The sequence below is a fragment of the Thunnus albacares genome, chromosome 10 (genome assembly GCF_914725855.1).
Source record: "Thunnus albacares chromosome 10, fThuAlb1.1, whole genome shotgun sequence".
NCBI lineage: Eukaryota > Metazoa > Chordata > Actinopteri > Scombriformes > Scombridae > Thunnus > Thunnus albacares.
The window spans coordinates 22,283,483-22,296,151 of NC_058115.1; the positions used below are offsets into that span (position 1 = coordinate 22,283,483).

At 40.1% G+C, this 12,669-nt stretch overlaps 1 protein-coding gene across 1 annotated transcript in view; it reads right to left on the bottom strand.

The window, feature by feature from the left end:
* The window catches only part of diaph2 (diaphanous-related formin 2), a 381,520-nt gene that overhangs the window by 63,763 nt on the left and 305,088 nt on the right, over nucleotides 1–12,669 (bottom strand). Inside the window, exons 27-28 of the mRNA XM_044363276.1 lie at nucleotides 8,573–8,737; nucleotides 919–1,054 (exon numbers count right to left, since the gene is read on the bottom strand). Of these exons, the coding sequence (XP_044219211.1) occupies nucleotides 919–1,054; nucleotides 8,573–8,737 (301 nt within the window). The remainder of the gene's footprint in view (nucleotides 1–918; nucleotides 1,055–8,572; nucleotides 8,738–12,669) is intronic.

Here is a 12,669-nt window from a genome sequence, read left to right on the forward strand (position 1 = left end):
TCTAGCCTTCTCCATCTGGTTAGCCAGAATGAGAGAGAGGGGTAGACAGCCTCCTTCAGCTCAGACATGTTGGATTATTAAAAGTGGGGCTTTCAAAGAGGTCACTGCTCAGGGAAAAAAAGAGAAAATAAAACTGTAACATGCATCAATTATCTTGGAGAGTTTGTGGCATACTGAAGACTGTCTTGTCACATTTCCCAATGTGGCTGAGCTACAGAGAGGTCTTTGGCTGGTGCTGACATTTAGAAGCTGGTGAATTGTGGAAATCCCAGTCTGTTTGTCAAAAAAATGGACAAAAGACCACACTGACTGCTTGCAAAGCCCCTTCAGGCTTGAAATTCCTTCTCAATGTCATTGGCATAACTAGACACAGGCACCCAGCTCTGTCGCTCTAATTTTTCATGTCTGAACAACTGTAACTTACACTGATCAATACACGGTTTACTGGCATCACTGGAGGACAACAGAGTAATTCCAGTGATTCACAACAATAAATATTGCACACTGTCCACAAACAATCTCAGACTGGTGGAACCATAATTTTCTGTTGTACTGCTTGCACACGACCAGTGAAAAACTTATAACAACAGCATGATATTGTTGGAAGAGTAATCTACAGAGCCACTTTCAGCCTGTTTCATACAGCCAGTCGACCATGGAAATAAACAAGCTAAAAGTAGCATAATCTGTCTGCTGTTTTTCGAAGCGTTGCATCGGCTATGGGAGTAAGTATAAAACTCTCTCACAGCTGAAAAGATGACTCCCCCCACTCCTACACATTATCCTCCTCCTTCTGAGTTCAAATCTGTGTGAAGCACAACTCCATGAAACCCCCTTTCCATCCTCCTGTTCTCCTCCTAAATCCCCACCTGCCTCCCCGTCTCTGTCTCTGTGGTGGCGCCGGGAGAAGTGGCATACCTTTGTTCATGTCAATCAGCTGCTTCTTCTTCTGCTGGCGCTCCTGCTTCTCACGCTCAGCTTTCTCCTTCGCCAGCTTGGCTCTCTTGATCTTCTCCTCCATCTCCCTCTTCTTGTGGTTCTCCTTCACTGCTTCCTGATGAGGCACGCACACATATACACATACACACACACACACAGACACACACACAAACACACGCACACAGATAAAATCAGAATCTGGCTCCTGCCACCACCACTCTTTTAGTGTCTTCGCTACTGTATAGTGTTCAGAAGCAGCAGCATGCCATCAGCAAATTCTTATTCAGAGAACTGTTTGATAGTTAGAGATAAGCTGCTGGAATAAACAATAAATCATGCCTTGTGTATGGGCTTTGTTCATACAAGCCTATTCGTCTGTAAGGCTTCTGCACTGCTTTACATATTTTAAATAACACACTGAGCTGATTTGTTGTTAATAGTACAACGATATGGCACATTATAAATATGTAAATCATGATAGTTGCTCATCACACGTATATACTGTATGTACCATGCCAACGTATTTCCTTTGACTATATGGGGGAGCTGTTGCATGAAGAAATAAAATGTAGCAGGAGTGTGCTAGTCTCTGAGGATGGAGAAAGAGATATCATCCTCCTCCTCCTTCGTGACCGGCTGAAATGTCAGGAAGGAGTCAGAAAAAGAGAGATAATCAACGGTACGGATTCAGCCTTTACAAATGTGTCAGTTTGTTCTTGCGCCAGCAGAGAGTAAGATGCCACCGTATGACCTTTGGAGACAACAAAATGTTCTCTCATCCCGGGCCTGTGGTGCAGCCCTTGACAGGAGCCATCACAGGTGTTTGTGTATGTGTGTGAGAGGTCATGTGTGTATACATGCATATGAGCCTATGCTGGAGTCCATGGGCATCTTTGTGCTTCTCCTCATCTTTGGTGTTCCCCCTTATGTATGCATAAGTGTGTGTGTGTGTGTGTGCGTGTATGTATGTGTGTCAGTAAGTGAAGGCATGGCCCTGTCTGTGCACTGATATAATAAGTGGCGACAGTAGGCCCCCCCATCTAATGCCCCTGTGGTCCTGATGTGTGTGTCGTGTTGGCAGCTAAGACAGAGGGATTACAGGGATTGTGGGGAAGGAACAAGGAAAGAGCAGCTCATCATGCCAGTCAATAGTAGAGCTTTGCTCCATGTCCAAGGACACAAGCCCTCATTGTCACTGTCTCCTTGTTGGATGACAAGGGCAATGAGAGAGAGGGAGAGAGACATAGGAAGAGAAAGGGGAAGAGAAAGGCAGCGATGCGGGGGTAATGGAGTCAAGTGAGGGTGATCAAAGGAAGCATAATCGAGAGAGGAAAGCAAAATAGAAAGGGAGAGTGTATTAGTGTGTTTTTGTATTGTGTGCATTATGTAAACGTAAGATGAGATGTTTTGCTTCGTCAGCTCCTATACAGTAAGTCAGTAAACACTCATAAATCAACACACATTTTATCGCCATATCAAGACTGTGTAAATAATAAAGCTATGCTCTATAAGGCCTATTTACTGTGTGCACTTTGGTGCTGTAACATATATTCAGTGAAACAGTTAACTTGTGCATTTTTTGTTTAAGTGATGGACAGCACTGGCTGAACAAATTAAATTGATTTCTGTCTTCATACACCGACAGTATTCAATTCATTTTGGATCACTGCATTGCTCAACATCTACAGCATAAATTGGAAGATAAATTATGCAGATTACAAATAAAATCCTGCCGGCAAAACTTATTTTAAACAAACAACTAATTTTGACTGTAAACATGATTATGCAATGTAATTATGTTGCTCTAATCAAACAGTACCACTAATTACCATAGCAACAAATATGTTTTCACTGTTCTCTTATTTTTCCCTTTACCTTTCTCTTTAACGGCCCCTATTTTGCTGTTGGCAACAACTGATTGTATCAGGTCTCATTTTCTTGGCAATTCTGTATATTGTAGGAGGGCATACAAGAGATAAACAATCGTCAAGAGATGTCTTTTGAAAAGTAATCTTCAGTGCAGAGAACTAGTTTTACACCTCATCGGAACATAAGTCAATAGATCTGGTTCTTCTTGAATCTACTTAAATATGCTGTATAAACTCAACAATGCTGAAAAGGTTGTTTGGAAAAAATCCAAGCATCTTGTTTTGTCTCTTGAGTACTATTACCTAGTTAAAGGTGCAGTGTGTAGGATTTAGTGACATCTAGCACTGAGGTTGCAGATTGCAACCAAGTAATTCCCCCTCCCCTTCCAAGAGTGTAGGAGAACCTACGGTGGAAACTTGCGAAAAAGAGCCAGTGTTTTGTTTGTCCGTTCTGGGCTACTGTAAAAAGCCTCCGTGGAAGAGGACCCGCTCCCCATGTAGATGTAAAGGATTCATTCTAAGGTAACGAAAACACAACTATTCTTATTTTCAGGTGATTATACACTAATTAAAAATACTTATGAATATTCTATTTCTGCCAAGTCTGTTCTGCTAGATGCCACTAAATTCTACTCACTGCACCTTTAAGATCAAAGTCAAAAATTATAATGTAATTTCAGGTGACCATGGAAACAAGCTATTTTTAGCACTCACACTCAGTCATTGGTCCCTGGGTAATATAATAATTATATAATTATAGTTATAGTGCTATAGTTATTCATTCAAATTAAAACAATCTACAATCATTTTATCTTCTAATTGAGCTAAAAAATGTAAAATACACATTTATTCCTCCTGTCAGGATCACCTGGGTCCAGCAGACAACAGGTTTATTTAATTCTGTCTTGAAACATGACAGCATCGTGGACCACAAGACACTTTAATCTTATTACATAAGAAATCAAATAAACTGAGTGTATTGATTTTAATAGTTATTCTTTTTTTGGTTCCAACTTACAGTTTTATTATTTTGGGCATGGAGGTTCAGTTTTGATCTTGGGAATACATACGTGAGATAAAATATTGTAAATTTAAGGTTTTCTTACAAGTTTTAATTGATTTTGAATTGAACTTGCTTAAGTACCATGACCTAAGTACAGAAACCATGACCTAAGTATTGAATCACTATTCAGCTTAATTAAATCTGGGATTTTTGCTAGTGTGTATTGGGAGAAAGAAAGAAAAAGACTAGGACCTGCTGTGTTTTTACCGATGACTACCAATTAACACGTTTTGCAGAAAGATGAAAATAAAATACAATATAAGAGAATTAAGGAACAACACAATAAGTATCCTAAATCAGATGTGTGGTGAAACATGTCAAAGTAACCCAAAAGGTCAAAATATTGGTCCCCTATGATAATCTCCCTGTCCTTTGTGGCCAGGATTCTGCCTAATAACATTTAAATAAAACTATGACACTCTGTTGTCTAGAGGCCATGTTTATGACTGGCTTGGTGCCCTGAACTTCCCCGAGTGAAAAATGGGAAAATGTGGTGCAGGTTCTGTATACATATTGCTCAGGGAGTATGTAAATTCAGAGTTAGAATCTTAAAAAGACAAAACAATATGTGTAGCTTTGCATAATAGCAACTTAATGCCAGGCAGGGTTGTCAACAACATTATTGAAGCAGCACATTCTCTCTTTCAGGCTCATGGAGACCAAGAGACAAAGTGAGCGTGTGTCATACTTATGGCCTCTGGTATGTCTAAGATGGAGAATATAAGTACTCCTATATCTATACCTGGCTGGGAAACTGAATGCTGCGTAACCCACAGGTCCAATCTACCAACAAGGGCCAGGCGGCATTTTCCCTTTCCAGGTCTGTTCTTTCAATAATTCATGAAATGTTTGCTTTTTTTTCCTTGACCGTGCACAACACAATACATCTCCCACAGCATGGCCCCCCTCCCATGCATACAAGTTTGCCAGTCCAGTGAGGGAGCGATGAGTATTTCCAACTGCTCAGTTGCACCAGTGATCTCACACAGAGAGTGTCACTGCTATATCTCATTTGAATTTTACAAACACTACAGCGCCTGGGCTTTAAGCAGAAAATGTGTTTATTAGCCATCTGTTACACTTTGTGCCAGCATGTGGGGGGAAATGGCTTCAAGAAGTTATAGGTTACAGATTGTGAGACTTCTGCTCTGTGGTATGGATGTATTCCCATATTGATAGGTGACCTCCAAAATCTGGTGCAATGATTTTAATGACTTTGTCAGGCTAGTGTGAATGAAAATACTGAGGAAACAGGACAGTGATTCAGCATGAAGGTGGTGAGAGTGGCGCTGTCAAAGAATCGTCTTCAGCATGATCAGCATTATTGTGATAATTTGTCATATTGTGAAGGAATTAGCAAGCTTTAGAAATATCAAATGGGCTCAAAATCGGATGGATGCATCCACGTACACACACACACACACACACTCACACACACACACACATACACACACACACACACACACACACACACACACACATACATACACACACAAATCGTCATTCTAATCTCTTAGATGCTCTATCTTGCTACTTTGCTAACCCGGTCCGGGTCTTTTGGTCTTATTAGAAAGTCACTCAATTAACAAGGAAGACTGTTAGCTCATCCCAGCCCATCTGCTGCGCTTTGATAACTCATTAATGGAAAAATCCTCATCCCCCATGCTCCTGGTCAGGATTACACATACAGACCCTGCGATTGCATTTCACTCATACTCTATTTCAGAATATGGCAGCGGCATTAAATTAACAAATTGTTGGACTCTTCAAATACTGACTCCATGTGCTGAAATCAAATAATATTTCATTGGCCACAGAGAAAAAGAGAATGGGATGGGAGTGAGGGAGAGAAAGAGAATGAAACAGAAGGAAAATAGAGTTAATGGATTCTCTTATCAGTTACATTCAGTTCTGTGAGGACTGTCTGTCAATGCGTTTACTCAAATGCCTCATGTCGGTCGGGTGCATTAAGCTCTAGCTTTTTAGTAAAAGCAATTTAGGGTGACTGTATTGCAATGGAATTCTGTAATACTGCAAATGCTTTGTGCTGTGAATGCATTAAACAGGGTAATGCAACATAGACAGAAGTTAGCGAAGATGTTTTGTCTGAGTAAAACAACTCAATGTCTCAATATTGAAATAAAAGTCTGAGGCACACCAGGCATATTAAGAAGTTAAATTCGGGGCTCTTTTTAATTATTGGCTGACAAGTACTCATATTAGATTTGCAACTTAGAAGAACATCAGTAGGGTTGATGTAGCTCAACTTTGTCAAAGATAAATAACTAGCATCTCCCTAAAATTCCTTCACTGACAAGAAAAGCTAAGAAAGATACTTTCATTGTGCTGCAAAGGAGCTAGCTCAGTTGTTTTCACAGGGTTAGAAAATAAAAACGTTCAACTAGAAACAACCATGGATTCCTTATGCTCTGCAAGCAGATGGGATTAGCCTTTCTGTCAGCACAGCTGAGGAGCCAAAAACTAAAAATAATATCTGAAGAATATGGTGATTAAAGGATTGTTTTTATATGAATACATTAACTTATAACCAACCCCCTCCACCCATTTTAACCACACCACAACACTTTATCCCACTCCCTTCCCTCCCCTTATCCATAGCAGGAAAGTTTAAATCAGTAATAAAATATTCATATGCAGCTATTTGCTTGAGAGAATAATTTATTTTCTTGGGTGGATGCGTCTTTTAGAGATATGCAACTCTGGAATCCTTGAGGGAGCGTTGTGTTGTGTGCTGGTGCACTTTGATCAGCAGGAATGAAAAGTTAGTTTCAGATAGGGATCAGAGTAAAGAGAAGAGAAGGATTCAGACAAGGGGACCTTGCCATTCACGTTAATGGGTTGTGAAGACTGAGAGCATGCCTTCTGGACACCATGTCATCATCCTGACACCAGGAATTTTGGGGCGGTGCCAGGAGGGATGGATAGACTGTAGCAGGTAGAAAAGCAGAGGCACTTGAATAAATGTTTAACAGAGTTGTCTACTCAGGAAAAAAGGAACTCGTCCTTTGTTCTGAGATTATGTGGTGTGTACCTCACTGTTAATATCACAGCTTTAACAGCCAAGCTGCTTTGCCCTAAGTGTTTTATTCACTGCTCTCAGTAACCACATTTTCTATAACACCAGCAAAATGCAGAGTGAATTTATGCCCAGTGCCCTGCAGTGACAGCACACACAGAAACACACATGCAAGCAGCTAGAAGCTAATAGAACTGTTTAACAGGTTAAGAAGCTTCAAGCCTCTTTTATCAGTAAGACACTGGAATTATACATTCCTATTCTCAGCATTCCTTCATTCAAATAATATATTCTAATCTTCAGAATATGTCTTTTATAACTTTGTCTTTTTCCGTCTGCTCGCAAATCTGTACAGTATGTTTCAGTATTTCAGTAGTTGTTGGAAGAAAAAGTACCCACTCTTAAAAAAAGCCAACTTATTTACTGCAGATTTAAGCATCTGACACTCATAGTGTATACAGGTAATGCCTCTGATCATTTTTGTTTCCCATTTGGATATAAGACAGTACATGTAGGTGGGAGAGATGTATTGTGAGCTTCTATCTATACAACCTATAGCATAGGTAACACATTTTTATACTGTATTCACACAGTGTGCCTTAAAAACTAAGGGTTTCATTTGTACAGTTTTGTGAATATATTTGCATATGAAAACATAGTCACATGTGCCAGATCCATCAAAATGTTGGTAGTAATGAGTTTTGTTTATATCCCTCTGCATATGTTTTGCTTCTCTTGAAAAATGGGCAACCTGTTCGTTGGAACCAAATAATCCTGAATAAAGTTACCTCAAAAACAGCCTGTGAAGCACCATATTGGCAGAATATAAGAGGCCTAGATTCATAACCTTCCAGACTAAAATGGCATTGAAGAAAGTAAGAAAAAAAAAAAAAAACTGTGACAAAAAGAGGTTATGTCAGTGATGCTAGAAAGAAAAAAAAAATCTGTAGCAGACACAGTGGCATTATGACCTACTAAAAGATGACATATGAAAGGAAATCACACAGCAGGTGAGCGTTGTTACATTCCTGCAGAGAATAGTGCAAGAACTTAAAAGGAAGACTGAAAATAATGTCAGGGCCAGCCAAGGGAATATGAAGGCCACAATAGGTGGCCAGTAAACATGGTATACTTTACCAACCAAAAAAAAAAACAGTTACTGTCTCAGATAAGGGAAGTGAATTTACCTCCAGAACTGAAACTAGCAGTTAATTGGCTCAAAAGCACAAAACTTGACAGACTATGTATGACTGGGTGGGGAATGTTTCAACCATTTCTGCTCACTTTCAGATTATCTGAGACTTACAGGTAAAATGCCCCAAATCCTAAATATGTAAGAGTCTTTAATTTTAGAATAAGGCAACACCAGTAATTATTTTTCTAGGAATTTCTTTGCTTTTGCAATTCCATTTAATGTCCGGTTTCATCCAGCACTGTAATGCTCACATGTTTTCACCTTCTGTCAGGACCTGCTGAAAGCCTGATAGACATGTGTGGAAATGTAACAAATTCTGTTATCATAATGACACGCACTGTGTGTAAGGAAGTGAAAGTGTGTGGGCGGTGGCTTCTGTTAGTCTGTGTGTGCGTGTCTACTTTCAAGTTGTAGGAAACATGAGAATGTTCTTGCAGAAGTACAGAAGATACTATAAATGATATACTCACCAAGAAGAGGATGCGGAAGTGGGCCAGTTCTCCGAAGAAATCCTCCACACTGACCGAGTGGGGGTCAAAGGCAAAATAGCTGCCTATGCTCTCGTAGAGCTTTTGCATATTCTTGTGCATGGTGGACAGTTTTTCATACTGCTCCCGTGAATGCTTGCAGAAGCCGTTAGAGGGATTGAGTTAAGGAAAAGGGAGAAAAACATTTCAAACACAGAAAAAAACATATTTAAAAGCTACTGTATCTGCAGTGTAATGTCACCTCACAGATATTTTCATCTGCGAAAAAATAAGCCATTGTGAGAAATGTTCACTTCAGAGGTTTCATCGCATTCAAAAAGCCCACCCATGTCAAGGTCAGCAAAACAAAACACTGGATAAAGAAGGGTCGCAGACAATCTAATGTGCCATTACAATAACCTCTCCATCTCACTTTGGAGTCAATGGCATGTTGAGCTAATAGCTGCAGCCCTGGAGTAATGGAAAGGTGTTTTGTAGTCTGCAGCATGACACAGATGGTTGCTGGAAAAGCTGATTGCAGTCATTGTTCTATTGTTTCTCCCAACAACAGTGGGGTCAGGTTGTTTTGAACCTCACAGCTCATGTCGCACTGTGTAATTTACTGAACAGGCGGAGCACTTTTCTCCTGGTGAATGGCTATTGACAGCTGGCATCAGTTAAGCATTATCACAGCAGCCACTGACCTCATGGAGACTGTGCTTGGACACTCCAAGACTCATATACCCTGGGTGGGATGAGCATGACACAACTTAACACAACACACACACACAAACTTGTATACACATGCATGTGCATGATTGGAAAAAAAAAAAAAAAACCAAAAAAAAAAAACCTGCTGTATAAACTCCACCAGCGCTAGTGTCAATGCATCAGCAGTGTTGCCCAACACCTGCTGCAAAGACAGCTGAGTGGTATAATAATCAGTCACAGCACAGGAAAACCATTATTGTATGAGTAAGTATACATTGAACCAAGGAGGATGGTCTGTCTGACTGTCATGAATTTTTACAATGAACAGTTCTGAAATTAATTTTACCATTCACCTTTGACTAACCTAGGGATTTGTTTAAAACCTAATTGATTGTCTCACCGATCCTGTTTCTTGCCCTGTTGGACCAATCTTTGGCAAAGCTGCCACATTTTGAGATTGAAGCATTTCAACAGGAAGTGCAGGCAGTAGCAATTCAAGCATTTACTTTGGTGAGTAATCATAAGTGATGGAAACCGTTGACCAGAGAATAAAACTAAAGTGTAGTTTTAGTGAAGTTTAAACGTCAATATAAATGTGTTTTGACCACAAATAGACCTCTATTGAATCAGTTTAAACTAAATTTCAGTTTCAGTAAATACAGTGCATCATACTAATGAACTGTTCAACGGTTCCAAGGCTCTGATTCTAATTGGCTGTTGAGCCCAAGGGCTTTGCACAACCAGACTTGACAATATTTGAACTGTTGATTAAATGTATAAGACATATATTCCTTTGTTAAATTAAATATGTGTGATCTGTGCATTAACGTGTTTAACTTATAATATATGCAAATACTGTTATTGTTAATCAATAGAGAGGCGCAGAGAGATGCACCATTTGGATTTCACTTTACTTTTCTACATGATATATTTAGTTACTAAGCCAGCAGCTACTTGTTCTCTGCGTCATGGTTGCACTTATAGGCAATTAATGTTCATATACAGTCGTCTTAGCAACATACACAGGCAGGTGGTACAGCATGTGGTTTGTGATTGTCAGGGTTAAACAGTTATCAACATATTGATCTTTGTGAGGGATCTGCCATTACTATGCAGAAGGCACTATTTTTCTTCAATGCCATTTTTTAAACTTATTTGTTAGTTCTGTCATCTTGGTACGTCCATGTTAAGGTACAGAGATTGTTATGCGTCCCTAGGCAAGTTATTAACTCACATTTTCCCCCCATGAGGATATAAATAAAACATTCACATGTGCCTGTATTGTGTGTTGTGTATCTGTGCACTTATGTGTGCTCACATGTAAGTGTGTACAATATGTGTGGAACAGCTTTTGCATATCTGAGAGGGAATGAAAGCACTGGCAAGGTAGGCTGGATGGATTACCTCCCTGCAAGCTAGTGTTCACCATAACAGGGCAGTGATGGCACCGTCCAGGTCAGCAGAAAGCCCACACACAGGCCCGACTGTTGGACTCATCCTTCTGTCTTTCCTCTTCTCTGTCTCTATCTCCTTTTCTGCCTAGACCTGATGTATCCCCCTTGCTTCTGTCAGACTGCCTTTATCTCTTCTTTTGTCCACCTCCCCCTCACTCCACTTCTGTGTGAAAACTCAGGGGCCCCGACAGATAGATGTAAAAGTAAAACTTTGTCAAAGTAAGATATCTTTTCAACATCCAAAGCCCTGACAGGGTTGTACTGTATTTGTTTGGAGAAGTCTTAAAATGATTCTTGTAAAGAAAAAATCATCTTCTAAAACCTGTCTACCATGAACAAGGCCGTATGGTGTGGTGTCATCTAATAGTGAAATTGAACCTCAGTACTTCATCCGAAAATACAAACTAATGCAGTCAGTTTTGAGTGCTAGACCGAATTTCATTTAAAATGCTCCCTCTCAACAATACCTAATTGGCGAGGATGAAAAACATAAAATGATAACTGTAAAATCATGAAAAGCATACATATTCATAACGCTAAACTAAAAACAAAGATCAGCAACAGGTTCATGGCAAAAAGCAAGCCAAATATTAATGTGTCAATTTAGCAGCTAAAGGTGTGTTGGTATTAGTCAACACTGGCACAGAAATGGTTATTAACAGCATTTACTCATAATATTTATTCCACTCTGCAACAGAATCCACGGTGCCTTTAGCTTAGGAAAAAGTGTTCAGGTCACAACTGTTGCCTCTCATTGTGAACGGAATAGTTGAAAAACATTGAGGCACTGGTTACTCTTGGTGCTGGTTGTGGCTTATGGTTCTCTGTGTTTCCTTTTCTCTACTTTTCTGTCTTCTCTCCTCTCTTTCTCTCTCTTAGTCTCTTCCACACACTCACATACACATGCATGCACATGCACAGTGGTAGATGTGTCCCGCTGGGGACTGGACTGAGGCTGGCTGGGCTTTTGCTCCTTGTATTTCCATATCAAAGACATGTCATATTGATGGAGCCTGACACACACTATCCTGCAGCAACACAACCGGTATGGTAGAGCCTTCATCAAACACACATACAGACACAGAATGAACAGCCAAACACACACACCTATATAGATATAGTATGCATGCACACATTCACACACCCATTCTTTGAATGTCTTCCTGTCATGCTGTCTGTTACTCTTTTCTTTCCCTTAGTTTCCAACAGTCATTGTAGCCTTAATTGTCTCTCCTTCTCCAAAGATAATCTTTTTCTGTTTCTTTCTCCTTTCTTCCTGTCCACCGCTGTCTTACTGAAACACATCCCCTTTATAATTCTCTTTCTACATTTCCCCTTGATATTCTCTCCATTAAATTCTCTCACTCAACCAAGAAGTCCCTTCTTTCTCTCCTACTCGCAGTGAACTTTCAGAGGTATGCTGTCTGAGCTGTGTCTGGTATTCACGTCACTTGAGCAGAGCAGGGAGCAGAGGCAATGTGTCTCTAGGTAAAGCATCATGCAGCCTTTGGTTGACCCGACCCTGTTTGTCAGTCTGTGCTCTTCTCTTCAAGCTGTCCTCAGAGGAGGGCTACTGCCTGCACTTCCTGTGCACTGAACCTCACCAACGCATAGCAAGACAATTGTTCCAGGGCTGGAGGGCTCAATGGAGCAAATGTGGATGATACCAAAGCTATCTGTGGAGTGCTTACTGAATTTTCTGCTAATAGTCAGATTAAAACACTTAATGGTGCAAATACAGGCGTTTTGTAGCTCTGTGACTTCAAAAATTTCTGCATAGCCTTGAAATTACTGTTTCAATAACTGAAGCTGACATAACTGGGGGATAAACATTTGTAGCTCATAAAGGGAATAGCAGTAAGTCACTAAACGTCACACTAAAGCTTGTCTTACACAACTCCAGTTTCTGACAGCGTCATATCTGACAATGTTGAT